Source organism: Somniosus microcephalus, chromosome 30 (genome assembly GCF_052327205.1).
Source record: "Somniosus microcephalus isolate GS21.2 chromosome 30, FLI_Smic_1.0, whole genome shotgun sequence".
NCBI classification, from domain to species: Eukaryota; Metazoa; Chordata; class Chondrichthyes; order Squaliformes; family Somniosidae; genus Somniosus; species Somniosus microcephalus.
The window spans coordinates 5,268,377-5,290,676 of NC_141016.1; the positions used below are offsets into that span (position 1 = coordinate 5,268,377).

Genomic DNA, 22,300 nt, shown 5'->3' on the forward strand with positions numbered 1-22,300 from the left:
AGCCATTGAGGACTGAAATGAGGAGGAATTTCTTCACCCAGAGAGTGGTGAACCTGTGGAATTCTCTGCCACAGAGGGCAGTGGAGGCCAGTTCATTAAATATATTCAAAAAGGAGTTGGATATATTTCTTAAGGCTAAAGGGATCAAGGGATATGGGGAGAAGGCAGGGACAGGGAACTGAATTTGGATGATCAGCCATGATCTCATTGAGTGGCGGAGCAGGCTCGAAGGGCCGAATGGCCTACTCCTGCCTTCTATGTTTCTATGTATTGAGCCAGCCAACAATGGCCCGAGCTGCGTATCGACATTCCCCTATCTTGCAACACTTGTCTAGTTCTGAAAAGGTGCTTTGCCAGTATCCTCGCTCCCAGGATAAAAGAGAGGGAAGAAATGTACGGAATGTAACATTTGGAGGATTGGGAAACAACAAGCACATATTACAATAGCAAAATACTGCGGATGCTGGAAATCTGATATTATTCCCATTTGCACCTCCTTTAGACCCATCTTCTGTCGCACTGCCGCCCCCTTTTTGCCTTGCACCATCATCCCTTTTGACATTTAATCTCTCCTGCCTTCCACCCTAATCACAGACCTTCCCTTTTGTTCTTTCCTCCCCTTCCCTGCCTCTGTACTTGCTTCAGACCTGTTGCATCTCTGGCTTTTCCCAGTTCTGACCTGAATCATTTACTCTGTTTCTCTCTCTCCACAGATGCTGCCTGACCTGCTGAGCATTTTCTGTTTTTATACTACATATTGGCCCAGAAATTAGGTTCGGGGGCTTGCCGCGCGTGCAAGCCCCCGATGTGCACTTACCCGGCGCGCCGACAGCTGAAGCCTGGGCCTGCTTGGAATTCCTGTCACTGGCCCGGTTCAGCTGTCGGCGCGCTGTGCTTGCCTGATCCAGCGGCGTAGTTAGTTCGGTGTGCCGGCTGGGATCAGGTGAGCACTGGGCAGCCAATCAGGGGAGGGAAAACTTCATTCATGAGTTTGATAGTAAGAACTGTCAAACTCATGAAAAGTATGGGCGCCCAAAACACTACTTAAACTTTAAATAAAATTTTTAAAAACATCCTACTAATTAAATGAACTATAAATAACTTTAAAAAACTATTTTAAACAATTATTCAAATTTTTAAAAAAAATAATTTTTTAAGAAATCAGGTCTAAAAGTACTTGCCTTACTGTAAAGTCCTTAAAAACAATAAAGCTGTGGAAAAAATGTTATAATTTTAAATAATAGACCACTTACCTTAAAGAATCAAGTCCTTACGTTTCCTTTTTACATTTCTAAAAAGTTGAGGCCCTTACACACGGGCAAACCTGTAAAAAAGGAAGTTCAACGTGTGCGCGCAGAGTCCTGCGCGCACGCGTTGGACCTCTGAACCCCTAGGAGGAAATGCCGGTTTCCCGCGCATGCGCTGTGCATGCTGAAATCCGGCACTTCCAACGGGCCCACGCGCGAGTACCCCGTCCGTACTCACGTGTTGGGACCGGAATTACTGGGCCCTTATTTTGTTACCAAGTTTGGGGCGGGGGGGGGGGGGGGGGGGGGGCGGGGCAGGGAAAGGAAAGAGAAAAAGCTCGATTCACATTACTCAAACAAATGAAGCAGAATGCATCAGGCTTCGTGTTATGTATAAGTTAGTGGTATTTTAATAATTACCAGCAGTTAGTGGAAAATGGGACTTGTACATTAATGGAAGTTGTGCACCTGACAGTGCATTTCAAATCTCTAGGTTTGCTGTTTCGTTATTCTCACAATTCACCCAGTAAATTGCAATCATAGCCCATTTCTCTGAGTCATTGACAGGTTTGATGTTAACTCTTCTTGATCTGATCCCATCGGCATCAAATAACAGGACAAAACCCAGCATGCCGTGCCCCACCCTTTCAGAGTTCGATTCTGGTGCTCTGGTGATGTCAGCCCGTGGCTCAGTGGGTAGCACTCTCGCCTCTGAGTCAGAAGGTTGTGGGTTCAAGTCCCCACTCCAGAGACTTGAGCACGTAATCTAGCCTGACACTGCAGTGCAGTACTGAGATTAAACCAAATCTCGCCTACCCTCTCAGATGGGCAACAACAACTTGTATTTATATAGCGCCTTTAACGTAGCAAAACATCCCAAGGCTCGGCACAAGAGTATTTCAAGACAAAAAATTTGACACCGATCCACACAAAAATAAACTGGGGGCAGGTGACCAAAAGCTTGGTCAAAGAGGTAGGTTTTAAGGAGCGTCTTAAAGTAGGAAAGAGAGGTAGCGAGGCGGACAGGTTTAGGCAGGGAATTCAAGAGCTTAGGGCCCAGGCAACAGAAGGCACGGCCACCAATGGTTGAGCGATTATAATCAGGGATGTTCAAGAGGGCAGAATTAGAGGAGCGCAGATATCTCGGGGTGGGGGGCGGGGGGGGTTGTGGGGCTGAAGGAGATTACAGAGATAGGAAGGGGCAGGGCCATGGAAGGATTTGAAAACAAGGATGAGAATTTTGAAATCGAGGCGCTGCTCAACCGGGAGCCAATGTAGGTCAGTGAGCACAGGGGGGTGGGCAAACGGGACTTGGTGCGATTTAGGACACGGGCAGCCGAATTTTGGATGACCTCAAGTTTATGTAGGGTGGAATGTGGGAGGCCAGCCAGGAGTGCATTGGAATAGTCAAGTCTAGCAGTAACAAAGGCATGGATGAGGGTTTCAGCAGCGGATGAGCTGAGGCAAGGGCGGAGACGGGCGATGTTACGGAGGTGGAAGTAGGTGGTCTTTGTTATGCTGCGGATATGTGGTCAGAAGCTAATTTCAGGGTCAAATACGACACCAAGGTTGCGAACAGTGTGGTTCAGCCTCAGACAGATGTTAGGGAGAGGGATGGAGTCGGTGGCGAGGGAACGGAGTTTGTGGCGGGGACCGAAAACAATGGCTTCGGTCTTCCCAATATTTAATTGGAGAAAATTTTTGCTCGTCCAGAACTGGATGTCGGACAAGCAGTCTGACAATTTAGACACCGTGGAGGGGTCGAGAGAAGTGGTGGTGAGGTAGAGCTGGGTGTCGTCAGCGTACATGTGGAAACTGACGCTGTGTTTTCGGATGATGTCGCCAAGGGGCAACATGTAGATGAGAAATAGGAGGGGGGCCAAGGATAGATCCTTGGGGGACACCAGAGGTGCAGGAGCGGGAAGAGAAGCCGTTGCAGATGACTATCTAGTTACGATCAGATAAATAAGAATGGAACCAGGCGAGTGCAGTCCCACCCAGCTGGACGACGGTGGAGAGGCGTTGGAGAAGGATGGAGTGGTCAGCCGTGTCAAAGGTCGCAGACAAGTCAAGAAGGACGAGGAGGGATAGTTTACCTTTGTCACAGTCACAAAGGATGTCATTTGTGACTTTGATGAGAGCCGTTTGGTGCTGTAGTAAGGGCGGAAACCTGATTGGAGGGATTGAAACATGGAATTGCGTAAAAGATCCCATGTCACTATTTCAAAGAAGAGCAGAGGAGTTCTCCCCAGTGTCCTGGGGCCAATATTTATCCCTCAACCAACATCACTAAAATAGATTATCTGGTCATTATCACATTGCTGTTTGTTTGCTGTGCGCAAATCGGTTGCCACATTTCCTATATTACAACAGAGACAACACTTTAAAAAAAAAAAATTTTTTTTTTTTTATATAAAAGTACTTCATTGGCTGTAAAGTGCTTCGGGATTTCCTGAGCTCATAAAAGGCACTTTTTAAATGCAAGTCTTTATTTTTTACTAGATCTAGCGGATACCAAGAGGAAGGTTAAAAATGTACAAATTTAGGGAGTGCAATCCAGAATGTTTCAAGTTGCTTTTCACTAAAATGCTGATTTCTCTAAAGGCAGCTACATATTCCCTGTCAAGCTGAAGACAAGTAATACATTAAAGGTGTTTTATTTCCAGCATTCAACATTTAAAAAAAAAACTCAACATCCAGCTTGAGTTGCAGTGTCAATTATCACTTTAGTGTGAGTCATGCAACATTCACTATTTCTTTTTGTCAGTGACCATTTAGCTCCATTATATAACATGCATCCACATCTCTCATGTTATTTTAAAAGTATAATGGGTGCAAGAGCTTGTGCAAAGCAAAAGCACATCTTGAGGTTCTAATGTGCCGCAATTATCCTTCGGTTCGAATATGTAATCATATACTCATACTTTGTTGTCACTGTACTTAGTTCATGGCTCTGTGTCCATAGCACAGAGGGACATGGAGTGAGCCTTGCGGATGCCCCCAAGGATTTCTTCTAGTCTGTCGTATCGACAGTGAAGTGCCCTGCTGCAGCTAACTCTTGCAGCCATGGCCAATCTCCCCGATACGCTCCTGTTTACTCTTTGGTATCTGCTGCCTAATATTAAATCTTAATTGGTTCCTGCCAAGTAAATAACCTTTGTAATCAATGATCACGAATGTAGAATGAAGAGGAATTTACATTCATTAGATGTTCCCCTATGAGTATGTTTCACAGGAAATCTTTCTCCTTCATTTGCTAAGAAACAGTGAGCTCTCAATGATTCAGCAGTGGTGCATCGGGTGAATAGACATAAAGGTCACTGGGTAGGAAGCATCATGCTGACTCAATTGTTTTTTTTGGATGGGAGTTAAGAGAGTTTTCAGAGACTTGAGCACAAAAATCTAGGTTGACACTCCAGGGCAGTACTCAGGGAGTGCACAGAATCGGAATCCCTATTATCCCTCTATCCTCGAGCACAGAATCCGAATCCCTCTTACCCCTCTATCCTCAAGCACAGAATCCATATCCCTGTTACCCCTCTATCCTCGAGCACAGAATCCGTATCCCTCTTACCCCTCTATCCTTGAGCACAGAATCAATATCCCTGTTACCCCTCTATCCTCGAGCACAGAATCGGAATCCCTGTTACCCCTCTATCCTCGAGCACAGAATCCGTATCCCTGTTACCCCTCTATCCTCGAGCACAGAATCCGTATCCCTGTTACCCCTCTATCCTCGAGCACAGAATCCGTATCCCTGTTACCCCTCTATCCTCGAGCACAGAATCCGTATCCCTGTTACATAAGAACATAAGAAATAGGAGCAGGAGTAGGCCAATCGGCCCCTCGAGCCTGCTCCGCCATTCAATAAGATCATGGCTGATCTGATCCTAACCGCCAATCTACTATCACAGAACTATCTCCTGAATCTAACAGAATTAGACACAGGAAATAGGAGCAGGATCAGGCTACACGGCCCCTGGGCCCGCTCCGCTACCCACAGGGCCATGACCGATCCGAACCTAGACTCATGTCCAAATTCCTGCCCGCTCCCCGTAACCCTTAATTCCCTTTACTTCTAGGAAAATGTCTATTTCTGTTTCAAATTTATGTAATGATGTAGCTTCTACAGCTTTTTGGGGCAGCATATTCCATGGACCTACCACCCTCTGAGTGAAGTAGTTCCTCCTCATCTCAGTTTTGAAAGAGCAGCCCCTTATTCTAAGACTATGCCCCCTAGTTCTAGTTTCACCCATCATCGGGAACATCCTCCCCGCATCCACCCAATCCAACCCCTTCACAATCTTATATGTTTCAATAAGATCGCGTCTCATTCTTCTGAACTCCAATGAGTAGAGTCCCAATCTACTCAACCTCTCCTCATATGTCCATCCCCTCATCCCCGGGATTAACCGAGTGAACCTTCTTTGTACTGACTCGAGAGCAAGTATGTCTTTTCTTAAGTATGGACACCAAAACTGTATGCAGTATTCCAGGTGCGGTCTCACCAATACCTTGTACAACTGAAGCAATACCTCCCTATTTTTATATTCTATCCCCCTAGCAATGAAAGCCAACATTCCATTGGCCTTCTTAATCACTTGCTGCACCTGCATACTAACCTTTTGAGTTTCGTGCACCAGGACCCCCAGATCCCTTTGCACTTCAGTACTTTCCATTAAGATAATAGCTTGCTCTACGATTTTTCCTGCCAAAGTGCATAACCTCACACTTTCCAGTATTGTATTCCATCTGCCAAATCTCTGCCCATTTACTTAGCCTGTCTATGTCCCCTTGCAGGTTTTTTATGTCCTCCTCACTCACTACTTTCCCTCCCATCTTAGTATCATCTGCAAACTTTGATATGTTACACTCGGTCCCCTCCTCCAAATCGTTCATATAGATTCATATCCCTGTTACCCCTCTATCCTCGAGCACAGAATCCGTATCCCTGTTACCCTTCTATCCTCGAGCACAGAATCCGTATCCCTGTTACCCCTCTATCCTCGAGCACAGACTCCGTATCCCTGTTACCCCTCTATCCTCGAGCACAGAATCGGAATCCCTGTTACCCCTCTATCCTCGAGCACAGAATCCGTATCCCTCTTACCCCTCTATCCTCGAGCACAGAATCTGTATCCCTCTTACCCCTCTATCCTCAAGCTCTTCTATGGCCATTCAGACACAAACATGTTTGTGAATGTGGTGAAAAGACTGCTTTGCCTCCCTGTCTCCAGGCAGTTGGCTTTCCAGATTACCCACACTCCTCCCAGTTCATCTTAGTGCAGCACATGTACCTACCTACATCTGCTTCAGTACTTTTCTTCATGTCTTTGTGAAGTTTCTTAATCTGATCTTCCAGCCTAAAGACACAACAGGAATTAAATAAACATTCTCAAAGTTGGTGAACATCTCACGCTGGAAAAATGGGACTATTTTTATTGCCACAAAGGATTTACATTTTCTGTCTGAATTAAATGTTTCAACTCAATGCCATCAACCAATCAAACATTGTGCTTAGAAAACACAAAATTAAAGAACAAGTAGCTTTAAAAAGGCAGCGTCGTATTTCTTCAATTTGTGCCTGATTTTAAGTCTTATACTTACTGTTGGAGCTTGCCATATTCTCGCTCAAAATCTCTCTCCACCTGCAAATTTAAAATAGGAGAAAAAAAATCAATCAGCAAAATGATGAAAGATATAAAGGACTCGACGTGACGGTTGGACTGTGACAGCTTCTGTACAAAATCCACATTTCAAAATCAGCATGGTAAGCATTCGTAACTCTAAGTTAGCAGAAGCGATAAAATTATCAACAAGCTGGTCAATTTACGATTGGGCGATTGTTCGTAGAATCATAGAATAGCACAGTACAGGAGGCTGCCATTCGGCCCATCAAGTCTACGCCAGCTCTTTCAGTCAGTCCCACTCCCCCGCTCTTGCCCCAGATCCCTGCAATTTTTTTCCTTCAAGGATTTATCCAATTCCCTTTTGAAAGCTACTATTGAATCTGTTTCCACCACCTTATTAGGTAGTGCATTCCAAATGCTAACCACTCATTGTGTAAAAATGTTTTTCTTCATGTCACCTCTGGTTCGTTTGCCAATCACCTTAAATCTGTGCCCTCTAGTTATCGACCCTTCAGCCAATGGAAACAGTGGCTCCATAAAAATCTCTTCATAGTTTATTACAGTATGGCATTGGCAAGGAATGCCATGCATTACCGGGGCTAAGTGGGAGCAATTGGTAGAAAATTTCACCAATACTGTACTCTTCCCACATACAACCAAGGGCACGAGGGTCGTATTTCCCTTCAGTCTTTTCTTACTCAAAACACACATTAATTTTTCTTTTGCCCGAGATACAGTAGTCCTCTTTATTGAAATTATCTGATCATTTTCTTTAAAGCAGAAAAATTAGTGTAGAGCACATGTAGGAACATATCTGTATACAGTATCAACTTGTTAAAACAGTCGTCATACTCAGGTGAACAGTTATGAAATCTGTGACTGCCTTATTAATACCATAAATGAAATCAGGGGATGGTCTAAACCGGGCCTTTGTAAGTGATGTGTATGCGGAATGCAATTTTAGATCTTCGCTACATGTGATAGGTTGACACTTTCTAGACTGAAAACCGCGGTTCAGGAAAGGTCAGGTGTTTCACCCTCTTCCCTTACTACTAGAGAGGAGACACGTAAAATTGGGAGGGAGAATGACCTTGGGCTGAACTCCCTGGGGCCTGGTGAAGCATCATTCAGAAGGGGTGGGGGTTATCGAACATTCTGCTCTCTTGGCCAGGAATGGAGCGTAAAATGGAGCGGACAAGGAAGGTGGAAAAAAAATACCTCATCACTAAACCAAACAGTATCGCACAAAAAGGTTAACAAGTACGCAGCATGCTTTTCACACTTGGGGAATGTTTACTATCGAAATCCCCAGCTGTGTTGGGCAGTGGGCTAACTCCAGTCCGATGCCGCCTTTGAGACGTTTATACTGCAGCTGCGGTGTGCAATCACGGGAAAGATCCCATTCAACTGCTGCTCCAAAGAATAAACTAAGGACACTGAACAACGCCTATAAATAACCACCAGACAGGTGAGTACACTGAAGCCTAATTTAACTGCCTTACATATTATCTCTGTTGTCTTTGATGCTGTTTTTCTGTCCCTCCTCTTCTGCCTCTAGAATTCCCTCCCTGAACCTCTTTGCCTCTCTAACTCTCTCCTCCTTTAAGACGCTCCTTAAAACCCACCTGTCCTAATAACTCCTTATGTGGCTCGGTGTCAAATTTTGTTTGATAATCGCTCCCATGAAGCACCTTGGGACGTTTTACTACGTTAAATGCGTCATTTCTCACACTTCTCTTCCACTTTTCTTTTCCATTTTTCTCCACATAACTCTTCTTTTCTGCTTCTCTCTTTGTACTTTTCTGCTTTTAATCCTTCTCTTCTTACAGTTATGGTGACAGGCATGGTGGGGAATAAAGGCACCAACAGCTGAAGGCTGCATTTGGGGTAGGAGAAAATTTGGCACTCAGTGACTCCCTTCCCATCCCTTAACCCGGTCATGTCCCTCACCTCTTCACGTTCCTTACCAGAACAGGCTCGAGGGGCTGAATGGCCTTCTCCTGTTCCTATGTTCCGTCCACTCCCCTACTCCCATCATTACCCCTGCCTCTTTCTGTTTGAACTACTCACTGAACCCTGTATCCTGAACTCCCCCTTGCTCTATTGTCACTCATTTCACACTTAACCCTCCATCCACCTCTCACTTCCACCTGCAGCCCCTCGCCCTCAAACTTACATTCTTCCCCAGGTCCTCCCTTCCTATCAAATCAAATTAGAATGTGGAAAGAACCCGTCTGTCTTTCTCTGCCATTTTCTCTCTTAACCCAACCCCTCTTTCTCTTGCAAACTTCTTTGAACTCAAGCCACTCCTTCTCCTCCCTCCCTACCTTCTTGTTTCCCTCAAGAAGCTTTGCTTGCTTTCAAGATTAAACTTTTACAATAACAAAGGAAGGAAACTGTGTGCCTCTCCTTCTATAAACTTTAGAAAATGTATCTCACAGGTCTTAGAAATTAGAACCAGTCTCACAGGTGTATGTGATCAGCACTGACCATTTTGAATTGTCAACAAAAGCGTGTAGCGATGAGTAGCTGGCTTCAAAATTCAAGTTCTTTTTAAAAATTGAACATGAACCTGAACAAAGACACCCTCATCCCCTCCCTCCCTCTGCTTAATACATTTTCTGAAATTTATAGAACACAAAACAAAAGCTACAACAGCTGTATAATTAGCATGCTGTCCTTTTTCTCTCGCACAGACACGTCAAAAAAAAAGTTTTTCCTGTTACGCTCTTGAAAATTGTCCCCTTGTTTGTTCTTCAATACTTCTTGAAGAAATGCTGCTGGGCAGAAAGTGCTAGCAGCTGAAGAAAATATTCCACCATTTTGTTGCCCAAATAAAAATAAATTCCCCGATAGGCACTTTCATAGAATTTTACAGCACAGAAGCAGGCCATTCGGCCCAACAGGTCCGTGCCGGTGTTTATGCTCCACACGAGCCTCCTCCCACCCCTCTTCATCTCATCCTTCTATTCCTTTCTCCCTCTTGTATTTATTTTGCTTTCCCTTAAATGCATCTATGCTATTCGCCTCAACTACTCCATGTGGTAGCCGGTTCCCGCTGCTGCACTCACCGCTCTCCACTGGTTTAGGAGCCACGCTGCCATCGGTAAAAGGCCTTCACCCGGAGGGCTATGGCCCAATCCGCGACTTCCGGCCGCCTTCTGTCCACCTCAGCCGCCAGTCTCCGTATCTTCGTCTCCCGTCTCCAAAGCCCATTGCTAAACTCACCAGCTGCCTCGGAGACAATGACCCACCTCCTGACGTACATGGGACGGGATCAGGCTAGGGATCAGGTGGAGCGGCTGTTCAGCCTCAAAGCCAGGCTTTGGCAGTCCGGACAGAATCCATTGGCGGCATTGACTTTGAGTGAAGAAGTTTCTCCTGAATTCCTTATTGGAATTATTAGTGACCATCTTATATTTATGGTCCCTAGTTTTAGCCTCTTCTTGGTATCATTCTCCCTGCACACACTCTATTTGCATCTGGTTCTGTGCAAGAAGCTTTGAACTAATTTCTGGAAGACTGTGTACAGTTTGGCACTCATAATGCTAAATCTTTCATGTGCTCACCAGTCCACAACCATTGACAACAACATGTACACATCATATATAATGCAAGTGCAGCTGCAGACTTGGCCGAGTTACTTCTGTTTAACGTACAGGTAGACTATCCTTTATCCGAACTTCCGAAAACCGAAAACCTCTAAAAAACCAAAAGTTTTTTCGTTCAGCGTAAGTCGTGCGCACGACCCCGACCCCCGCCGACCCCCCCCCCGCCGACGCCCGTGCCAACCCCGACCCTCGCCGACCCCCACCCCCGACGACCCCGCCCCCCCCCCCGCGACGACCCCCCCGCCGACCCCCCGACAAATTTCCCAGTCTTATAAAATACCTTCTGAAATCCGAAATTTTCCGAAAACCGAAACACGGCTGGTCCCGAGGTTTTCGGATAAAGGATAGTCTACCTGTACTTGGGTTTCTTTACAATATTAACCAGATCTTTTAGTTGGATTACTTCAGCCCCCCTGAAGCGGAAGACCTCTTTTCCTGGGTGGGATAACATTCCAAATTCCTCCAGCTTATCACGTGACAATCCCTCTCTTGCCTCTAGAACCCACCCCTTTCAGAAGTTTTCGCGTCTCTCTCTCTCTCTCTCTGCTTGTTGACACTACTTTGATGAGTGCTCCTGCAAAATACCTTCCCTGCCTGCCTTCTCCTAAGCTACAAACCCACAGTCCTATTCGCTCTACCCCAGTCTATTTACTTCAGAGCAGCATCGACTTAGAGGTAACCTGATAGAGGGGTATAAAATAATGAAAGGGCTGCATAGCATCCCTATTGATAGATTATTCCAGTTTAACAGATTGTGGAGACCCAGGGGGCATGTTTAAACTATTTAAGAGTAGGAATAGACCAGATGCTGTGCGGTTCTTCCTTTCCAGAGATTCTGGAATGCGTTGCGAGCTGGTGCAGTGGGTGCGAACTCTCTGGACTGGTGCCTGACTGGGACAGGGGTCACATCAGATAGAAGGCAAGTGTTTTTCGAAATAATACTTTGTCCATGTGATCTCCTGGTCTAGTTTCGAGAAAGACGGGAGAGGAAATTTACAGAGTATTGGCCTGGTTTTTTTCCGGTTTTTGTGGTGTGGGGCAGGGTGATGGACCAGCTGGTCTTTTCCTGCCTGTTTGTATGTACCTCAATGCATCCTCTACTTGCAATCAAGACTCAGGGCACAGACTCCTAATCCAACTCATTCCTTCCCAGAGCCTCGAAACTTTTACATAAGATCATAAGACGTCGGAGCAGGAGTAGGTCATTTGGCCCCTCAAGCCTGCTCCGCCATTTAATAAGATCATGGCTGATCTGATCTTGGCCTCAACTCCACTTCACTTCCCCGCCCGCTCCCCATAACCCTCGACTCCCTTACCTTTCAAAAATCTGTCTATCTCCACCTTAAATATATTCAATGACCCAGCCTCCACTGCTCTCTAGGGAAGATAATTCCAAAGATTCACGACCCTCAGAGAAGAAATTCCTCCTCATTTCCGATTTAAATGGGTGCCTCCATATTCTGAAATTATGCCCCCTGGTTCTAGATACCCCACGAGGGGAAACTTTTCAACTACTTATCCTGCCTCAGCCTTCAGTACCTCCTATGCCCTGTAGGTTTTTATTTATTTCGTGACTAGTAGCTGCAGTATGGGTTCTAGCCAGGCAACACCTCATATATATATATAAGCTGGAGTGCCCGGCGGTGCCGAGGCTTTTTCGAGGGCATGTTGTTATTGGAAGAGAGAGAGCGCGCGCGACTGGGGGGGGAGGCGGGAGAGGGGAGGCGGGAGGCGGGAGGGGAGTCCCCGAGCCCCACTCCCCGATGTCCCAAGCCCCGCCCCCAATGTCCCGAGCCCCGCCCCCAATGTCCCGAGCCCCGCCCCCAATGTCCCGAGCGCCGATCTCCCGAGGCCCGATCTCCGCCCCCCCCAATCTCCCGAGGCTCGCCCCCCGCCCCCATGATCTCCGGAGCCCTGCCCTCCCGAGCGCCGATCTCCCGAGGCCCGAGCCCCGCCCCCCGATGTCCCGAGCCCCGCCCTCCCAAGCGCCGATCTCCGCCCCCCCCGATCTCCCGAGGCTCGCCCCCCGCCCCCATGATCTCCGGAGCCCCGCCCTCCCGATGCGCTCTCCCAAGCCCTGCGCGCGCGCCCTCCCGAGCTCCGCCGTCCTGAGCACCGGCCTCCGGAGCCCCGCCCTCCCGCTCTCCGGAGCCCCGCCCTCCCGCTGCGCTCTCCCGACCCCCGCGCGCGCGCCCTCCCGAGCTACGCCTTCCCGAGCCCCGCCCGAGCTGGCTTCAAGACCAGAGAGACACCGCCGCGCAACCTACCGCGTGAGTCCCGGCCGGACTCAAGTCGCGCTCCGGGCGGAAGATGACGCAGACGCTGACTCCCGCCCCGCCCGCCTTTACTAAGATGGCGGCGGTGGCGATGCTCGGCTCAGGCCCGCCCCCTCCAGCCTTCACAAAGATGGCGGCGATCGCTGGCCTTTTGTTGATAGCGACGGGAGGCGCCTAGCTCGGGCGTGTCTGGTCAACAGACGCCCAGGCTTTGAGGCCTGGAAAAACGGTGAAAGGTAGGAAAATTATAGAGGTTAGACAAAAGATTTACAAATGAATTAACTTTTTTAAAAAACAATGTCGTCTTTTAAAAGCAACTTTTTTTTTGCTGGAAATGTAGATTTGAAAAGAAACACGCAGAAAGCGGAAAAAAAGAAATGAAAAGTTTGGAATCAAGATGGCGGCGACTCACCTCGGTTCAGAACGAAAAGGCCCGCCCCCACACGCACCGATTGGTGGACCATCAGGTCACCGAGGCATAGGATTGGTCAATCGTCCCGTCACTCGACCGTCGGAGGGCCCGCCCGCACGCGCCAGGAACCCGCCGTACGATTGGTCGACCTCGACGCTAATGAGCGGAATGTTGAAAGTTTTTTGGATACCGCGGGCACAATTTTTGTCCGGCCGAAACGTAAATACGCTTAGGACGGTTCTGGAATCGTCAGCTTTCTTTTGATGTAACACACGTGTAGGTACACTCTATAACTTTCGAGTTTATTCAATACAGACAGACAGAAGTAGAGAGAGAGAGAGGGAGAGAGAGAGAGAAAGAGAGATAGATAGATAGATAGATAGATATAGATAAGCCCAACAACAGAAAATGCTGGAAACACTCAACAGGTCAGGCAGCATCATGGAAAGAGGAACAGAGTTAACGTTTCAGGTCGATGACCCTTTGTCAGAACGCCTCATATATATGCATAAATATAGTGTCTGGCTCCAACTGCAATTCTCCAGCCCAGAAGAAGCTCTGCCGACGTTTTCACAGACACGTACACAGACCTCCTCTCCCAGCAGTTACAATTTCAGCTTCAGACGAGGTTAGCGGGAGAACCTGCCCTCTTTAACCAACTCCGAGTAAGTGCTAAATTTTGCAAGGAGGTCCCAGCACCTCGCCACTACCAAGAGTACTTTTTTTTATTTTTTTTTTAAAGCAGTTTTGGTACCACAGTGAGTTATCGGTGTCAAATCCATCCTCCAAGTGATCTTCCGGCCGTTTCTCTGATGCCCTAACTCTGGAGTTATACTGCTGCTGTTCACAGAAATGCTCAAGTTGCATCCGAAAGGTCCACTCTGTGTGCCCGAATCACACTTCCTAATTTACCTAGCTATTTTAATAAACCTTTTCATTCTTGTTGGGACCCCGGATAATGGCCCTTAGTCCTTCAAATAAACCAATGCATAAAATTGGGAGGAATCACGTACAATGTTTTCAATTTATGTCATGCTGGATCTCTGCAGCCTACAGCGAAGGTGCACCTTCTTGGTATTAATGCCTCTTTTCAATGAAGTGATACAGAAGCAACTTTACTGTGGCCCAGTCAGCACCAGCGCTGGCACTAAAAAGAACGATTTTCATTGCAGCCTAGATAATTTCGGTGACACCATTTGACCCGCCGAACACTCAGATCGATGAATCATTCACAGTATTAAGGACTGGCCATTCACAGTGATTAGCGTGGCAATAACAATAATCAGCAACTCAATCTATTGCGACATTTACAAATGTCACAAAAAAAATCACTGGTGACAACATTTGGGGAACAAAGTGGGATGTATAGATAGCCCTGGCATTGCATAATTACAGTGAAAGAATACTTCAGGAAATTGTTGCAAAATCATGAAGGGTTTTGATAGAGTAGATAGGGAGAAACTGTTTCCAGTGGCAGGAGGGTCGGTAACCAGAGGACACAGTTTTAAGATAATTGGTAAAAGAGCCAGGGGTGAGATGAGAATTTTTTTTAACGCAGCGAGCCGTTATGATCTGAAATGCACTGCCTGAAAGGGCGGTGGAAGCAGATTCAATAGTAACTTTCAAAGGGGAATTCGATGTATACTTGAAGAGCTATGGGGTAAGAGCAGGGGAGTGGGACTAATTGGATAGCTCTTTCAAAGAGCCGGCACAGGGACGATGAGCTGAATGGCCTTCTTCTGAGCTGTAAGATTCTATGGGGGAAAAATACGGTTGCTTTGCGCTTCCCGTTAGCGTCCTAAGAGGGCGCAAAGCAACTAGTGCCCGGGCACGGCGCCTCCTGCGAAATTCAGCGAGAAGTTAGCGGCGGCGATGACCAGTAGCGCCCCATGGCGCTGTGCCGCCGGCGATGGCATCATTGCCATGCGCAGCGTCCCAGCCGCGATCTTCGGGAGCGCCCCCTTACATACCGCCGGACGCCATGTCCAACGGGGTCAGGGGGGCCTACCTACAGCCAGGGAGGCGCTATTTAAAGGCGAGGCGTGGGGCGGACATTTTTGTTGCTGGCCGCCTGCCAGCACCTGCCTGCGCTCCCGTCCCTGGCCTCCTGAACCCCCCCCCGCACCCCGCGGAGTGCCGGCTGCGTTCCAAGAGCCCGGCACTTCTCTTCAGTGCCGGGCTCTTTTGCCAGCACTCCAGATCCCCGGGGGCCCAGCTGGGCCCCAGGTCACGTTGCACAAGGCCCCTCCCCTTTAAGCAGGGGAGGAAGGCCTGCAATACCGCGTGCAGCACAATTTGCCACAGCGCCATGCGTAGCGCCGCGATATTCATTCACAGCACCCCAAGGGGGATGCGGGGTGCTTCCAGTAGCGCCCCGCATCCCTCTTGGGGCGCTACCACTCAATTTCCGTTGCAGGGGAGCTAATTTTTCCGGGGTGCTACTTTTAGCGCCCCAAAAGGGGGCAGTACTCAATTTTTAGCCATGATTTTAATTTTATTTTGTGAGCCTTTGCCAGGATCCTGCCACTTACCCAGGCCAAAAATTAAACTTACCTACAGATGCAGATCTTTAATGATCCCGTGCAGGCCCACGTTTAACGGTACAGAGAAGAAAGAAACATGCTTGTCTTGAGAAAACCTACCACGGTACTGCAACCGAACTATACCCTATAAATGAGCAAAGTAGACATGCCACAACGATTCTCCTCTTAACTTGTGATACCCTTGGCTGGAGCTGCATGCAAAGGGCTCAGACAAATTTGAAGAAAGACCTGCGCCTTTCATAACCTCAGGATGTCCCAAAGTGCTTTACAGCCAATGAAGTACTTCTGAAGTGTAGTACTGTAGAAATTTACAGCTCTCTCACAGCTTAAAACGCTGCAGGATCCATTTTCTAGCTGCAACCTAAAATTGGAATTAGTGTTGCCCTTCCATCTGTAAAGACATTCCCAGAAAGCAATATTCCAAGAATAACTAGGTGAACGGTCCATCACGCAGGATAGGTGCACTTGGGTGTCACTGTATGCGCGCTTCAAACCTCCAACATTTCAACGTGACTTTTCGGCTTGCTGGAGAAGGTGGCACAAAAAATAGGATGGAACAAGTCCACTGTGAAGGATGGCCCAGCACTTCTACAAGATGCCCATCGGATACTCAATACTATCTTAGTGGCTGCACGAGCTTTGTCACATCTGTGTTCATTTGGCTTTCCGACATTACAACAGTGACTACTAGGTGGGAAAGTGAGTTGTGAGGAGGACACAAAGAGATATATAGACAGGTTAAGTGAGTGGGCAAGGAGGTGGCAAATGGAGCATAATGTGGGGAAGTATGAAATTATCCACTTTGGTTGGAAGAACGGATGAGCAGAATATTTTTTTTTTTTAAGTGAGAGACTGGTACAGGAAACTTTGATTTATCCGGAGGTTGTATGTCCGGAATGCTCGATCTAACGGCAAAAATCAGGAGCCGTTTTCTATAAGTTTTTTTAGTTCTCGTTCTTTTTTTTTTCCCGGTCTGTAGCTATAGCAACAGCTTCAGCTAGAGACGCTTGCAGCTGCAGCCGACTCTTTACAAGCTGTTGCTAAGCAACAGTGTTTGTTGTCAGATACGGAGATGAAAACCTCCGTATGCTTCCACATTAACTTTGTATGTCCGGCAGTTTTGATAGATCGGCAACACGCCGATCCCGTCGGTGCCGGGTATCACAAAGTTTCCTGTAAATGTTGGTGTGCAGAGGAATTTGGGTGATCTCGTACACAAATCACAGAAAGTTTACATGTAGGTACAGCAAGCAATTAAGGCAAATTGTATGCTAGCCTTTATTGCAAGAGATTTGGAGTACAAAAGAAAGCAAGAAAGACTTGTGTTTCTATAGCGCTTTTCATGGCCACCGAACATCTCAAAGCGCTTTACAGCCAATTAAGTACTTTTGAAGTGTAGTCACTGTTGTAATGTGGGAAACTCGGCAGCCAATTTGCGCACAGCAAGCTACCACAAACAGCAATGTGACAAGAGTAAGAAAGTCTTGCTGCAATTACATAGGGCTTTGGTGAGACCACACCTTTTGATAAGGTCCCGCATAAGAGGTTAGAGTGTAAAGTTAAGGCACATGGGATTGGGGGCAAGGTATTGACTTGGATCGAGAACTGGTTGGCAGACAGAAAGCAAAGAGTTGGAATAAACGGGTCTTTTTCCGCGTGGCAGGCAGTGACGAGTAGAGATCGCTCCTTGGACCCCAGTTATTCACAATATATATTAATGATCTAGACAAGGGAACTAGATGTAATATCTCCAAATTTGCAGGTGACACAAAGCTGGGTGGGCGTGTGTGCTGTGAGGAGGATGCCGAGAAACTCCAGGATGATTTGGATAGGTTGGGTGATTGAGCAAAAGCATGGCAGATGCAATATAACGTGGATAAATGTGAGGTTATCCACTTTGGTGGCAAAAACAGGAAAGCAGATTATCTGAATAGCAATAGATTGGGAGAAGGGGAAGTGCAACGAGACCTGGGTGTCCTTTTGCACCAGTCGCTGAAGGTAAGCATGCAAGTGCAGCAGGCGGTTAAGAAGGCAAATGGTATGTTGGCCTTCATAGCGAGAGGGTTTGAGTACAGGAACAAGGATGTCTTGCTGCAGTTGTACAGGGCCTTGGTGAGACCACACCTTGAGTATTGTGTGCAGTTTTGGTCGCCTTATCTGAGGAAGGATGTTCTTGCCATGGAAGGAGTTCAGCGAAGATTCACCAGGCTGATACCTGGGATGGCAGGAATGACGTACGAGGAGATTTTGGGACGGTTGGGCTTGTACTCGCTGGAGTTCAGAAGAATGAGAGGGGATCTTATTGAAACTTATAAAATTCTGACAGGACTGGACAGATTAGCTGCAGGAAAGATGTTCCCGATGGTCGGGGAGTCCAGAACCAGGGGTCACAGTCTAAGGATAAGGGGTAGGCCATTTAGGACAGAAATGAGGAGGAATTTCTTCACCCAGAGAGTGGTGAACCTGTGGAATTCTCTACCACAGAAGGCAGTAGAGGCCAATTCATTAAATATATTCAAGAAGGAGTTGGATATATTTCTTTAGACTATAGGGATCAAGGGGTATGGGGAGAAAGCAGGGACCGGGTACTGAAATTGGATGATCAGCCATGATCGCATTGAATGGCGGAGCAGGCTCAAGGGGCCGAATGGCCTACTCCTGCTCCTATCTTCTATGTTTCTATGTTTCTACACCTGGAGTACTGTGCACAGTTTTGGTCTACTTATCTAAGGAAGGATATACTTGCCTTCGAGAGGGTGTAACGAAGGTTCACTAGATTGATTCCTGGGATGAGAGGGTTTTCCAATGGGGACAGATTGAGTAGATTAGGCCAATACTCTCTGGAGAATGAGAGGTGATCGCACTGAAACATTTAAAATTCTTAGAGAGCTTGTTAGATCGAGGTAATTTCAGTGGACCACACTGATTTGAGGTCAACACACTGAAATAAAAGTTTGCGAGTCCGGTGGTAAGTTTTAAATAGTCGATTTATTGCATCACTTGATTTACACTGTTTGACTTCCTTCAGCAACTAACATCATATTCAAAATGGCTGGTTTTTATACAGCAGCAGATGTACCCACCCCCTTTATTACCATTGGCTCAGCAGCATGCATGCAGAGCTATGGTTGGTTCAACTACATCACACTGATTGGATCTCTGATACATCAATCATTCCTTTGTTCTCTAGTTAAGCAGAATCATCACTTCCAGTTTTAAGCTAAGATCAGCACTTTCACAGTTTAAGCTAAATCAGCATTTTCATTGTTCTCAGTTTTTAAGTCAGCCGATGTGGCGTTACCAGCTGTGATTGCATCTGATACATCACACCATCCTTTGGCATGTGGTCAGCTTAAGCATAATCTGATTTCTTTAAATCATTAGATTTTAATCATATTAAAATCTATGTTATTAAAATATATATATATATATTCCCTAACAGAGCTTGACAGGGTAGATGCTGACAGGCAGTTTCTCTGGCTGTGGAGTCTACAACTAGGGGGGTCACAGTCTCGGTATAAGGGGTCAGCCATTAAGGACGGAGAGGAGGAGAAATTTCTTCACTCAGAGGGTGGTCAATCTTTGGAATTCTCGACCCCAGAGGGCTGTGGAGGCTCAGTCGTTGAGTGTTTCCCAGACTAAGATCGATAGTTTCCCTGCCACTATGGTTGCTGGGTAAAGAACCACCCATTGTATTGAAAATGTTTACAGTGCTGTTACCGCCGAATTGGAGCCTGAACGGACCCAGTGATATACAGGGTCGACGTATACCCAACTTCGACTTATAGAGCAATAAACTCAGACTACTGCGGACCTTGCTGGAATGTGCGAGTACACTTTTATTTACAGAGCGCTCTGGGAGAAGTGCTATACACCCCCTTGGTGCAACAGCCAGCTTCTCAGCTTTACAATAGCAGCCGCGCTCCTTTTATACAATTTAAAAACAGGAAAGATACCATATTACATTAATTCCTTGGCCAATCTGGTACTTTAGCATCCTTTAACTTTGGCCAATCCGATACCTCAGCAACCCTTAATCACATTCTGTCAAAAAAAAGTTGATTATATTATTATACCGTTAGCAAACAACTTAATTATATTACTGTTCTGTACAAGTGACATCACACGTTTGGTGTAAGCAGATCAAGTCAGCTGTCTGTTATGCCAGTGTCTGCAAAATGTCAATGAATGTCAAGTATTTCAGCAGGCACTACGGTGCCATTTTAAAATTTCCTCCAACAGTGCATACATTGACCATTTTGAAAATAGGGACACATGCAAAAAAAGTCAGCTGATGCCAGCCCCCAAGGTGTCCGTAATTGACAGATTTTACAGTATATGAGTAATTTGAGACATGACATGTGGTACGTCTCGGAAGGAACATGTGAATTTGGACTAACAGCAGAAAATGCTGGAAAAACTCAGCAGGTCAGGCAACATCCGTGGAGAGAAATTTGAGTTGACGTTTTGGGTCGAACCCTTCTTCAAAACTGGAAAGAAAATCTGCGATCTGACAAAAGAAGTAAAAGAAACAAAAGCAGAGAAAGAGACAATAAAAGGTGTTCGAAGCTAGACGAGATGGTAATAGGCTGAGATTAGGTGTGAAGTGTACTGGCAGGGCAAGAGATAGCTGCCAGGTGTGACAGAGAAACAAAAGGGGGGGGGGGGGAAAGGAGTGGAAAAATTACAAGAAAAATGTAATAGGAGCCGAGGTTATGATCTGAAATTGTTGAACTCGATATTGAGTCCGGAAGGCTGCAGAGTGCCTAATCGGAAGATGAGGTGCTGTTCCTCGAGTTTACGTTGGACCTATGGTTCCCAAAGCTCTCCACCACTGGGGGTTTTCCTCACCTCATGTCTGGGTCTGTTCTAGACCGATTGAAAGGGCTGGATTTTCTCAAATGGGAAGTTTTTGGAGGCGGGACTGCTGCTTGCCGGCTTTCAATCCCGCCTCCATCAGCTTCTGGCCAACCAGCGGGATTTCCCCCTGACTGACCTTGTTAAGCCCGCCCAGCGGACTCAGCAAGCCAATTAGGGGGAAGTCAGTGACCGAGCACATCAACGTATGACGTGTCATCTGTCAAGAGCTTTTGAAAGAAGAAATGTCATCGTTTGACAGCTCTATGAAGCTCTCAAACACTGACATTCTGTGTAGTTTGATGAGTCCTTGTGATCAGGACTCATCAAACCTTTCAACTTTGCAGAAATCACCTGGCTGTTGGGTCGGAGGATCCAACAGCCAATCTGCAAAATCTACAATGAAGATGTCAGGACTCTGGCTCCACAACGGCTGAAGGCTGTAAGGAGAAACAAAAGTAAGTTAACATTTTCTAACACTTTACACTCACCTCACATACTTACCACGCCACACTTGCACCCATCACTCACCTCTACATCTCACTTTCAGACCCCTCCGATCCCCGCAGACCTCATCTTCACCTCCTACACCCTGGTGCGGTTCCCCCTGGTCGGGAAGGCCGCACTTCACCAAAAATTGGGATAATCCTATTTTCTGCCTGTTAACTACCTGTTAATAGGCGTTAATCCCTTCCCGCCTCCAAGGAGACGGGACCCGGGGCTGGGCGGCTTCCCGCCTCCTGGCAAGAGGGCACGGAGGCGGGTTTGCCATCCGCCCCCAAATTCTGCAACTTTCCCAGCAGTCCCGCCTCCATGGGGCTGAGAAAATCCAGCCCATAGAGATTGATCGCTGTGATTAGTCTACAACTCCATGGTCCCTGTATCATGGTAAAAGGCAAACTAGATGGACCTTGATCTTTTTTTCAATCGAGCAATTCCCATGTCCCTATTAACACTAAATTCACGATTGAAATGAAGCACTTGCACATATGGTGTGGCAGCACTGTGGACTGGTCAGAGACCAGTGATTTGAGGACGGATTCAGTGAAATGGGAGCCTCGCCCAATCTCTTACACCCTTGCACTGGTGAGCCCGATCTCCACTGGCAGCACAATCTGCCCTGAACGGCAATCGAACTGAGGAATATTCCCGGACTGGACCCAACGAGTCACTTGTCAGTATAACACAAGAAAAATACGTAATTTTACCTGTTCTGTGCTGCAGGCTTTTGCTGCACTTACAATGCAGGAAGAATTACTTCTTCAAATTCAATCAGAGCTGCCATTTTCCAACAGCATTGAAGCCTCTGAGGCCTCTGCAAGTGGCAACATGCGCAAGCGTTCCGCCGCATGCCATTCTATCACGTGCCACGCCAGCTAGAGTTGCATTGGGGCTGGTTGCACAGGAATTCAAAATAAATAGCCTGGGTGTTAGATCGGTTCAGTTAACAGTGACACTGTTATTTGCCCTGGATTTCCAAACTGAAGAAGCAACTGCATTGTGCCCATTTAATTAAAGACTTAGCAATACTGTGCATTAAGAGAGGCAAAGCGTAATTGGTCTGTGGTTTAACAAAGCTACTGTTTATCGGTTACTGTACTTGCCTCAAGCAAAAGATTTTTTTTATATATCAAGAAATTGTCCTGCTTTGCCGAGTTAGGATGCTTCCATATATGTCATAACAAATCAGCACACTCCTGGTCGTTATCATTCTGCCCAGCATT

The 22,300-nt window shown here is 46.8% G+C and overlaps 1 protein-coding gene across 1 annotated transcript in view; it reads right to left on the reverse strand.

Moving 5' to 3' along the window:
- Positions 1-22,300, reverse strand: part of bin3 (bridging integrator 3) — a 133,772-nt gene that overhangs the window by 78,287 nt on the left and 33,185 nt on the right. Inside the window, exons 3-4 of the mRNA XM_085970912.1 lie at positions 6,855-6,895; positions 6,549-6,610 (exon numbers count right to left, since the gene is read on the reverse strand). Coding sequence (XP_085827038.1) covers positions 6,549-6,610; positions 6,855-6,895 — 103 coding nt within the window. The remainder of the gene's footprint in view (positions 1-6,548; positions 6,611-6,854; positions 6,896-22,300) is intronic.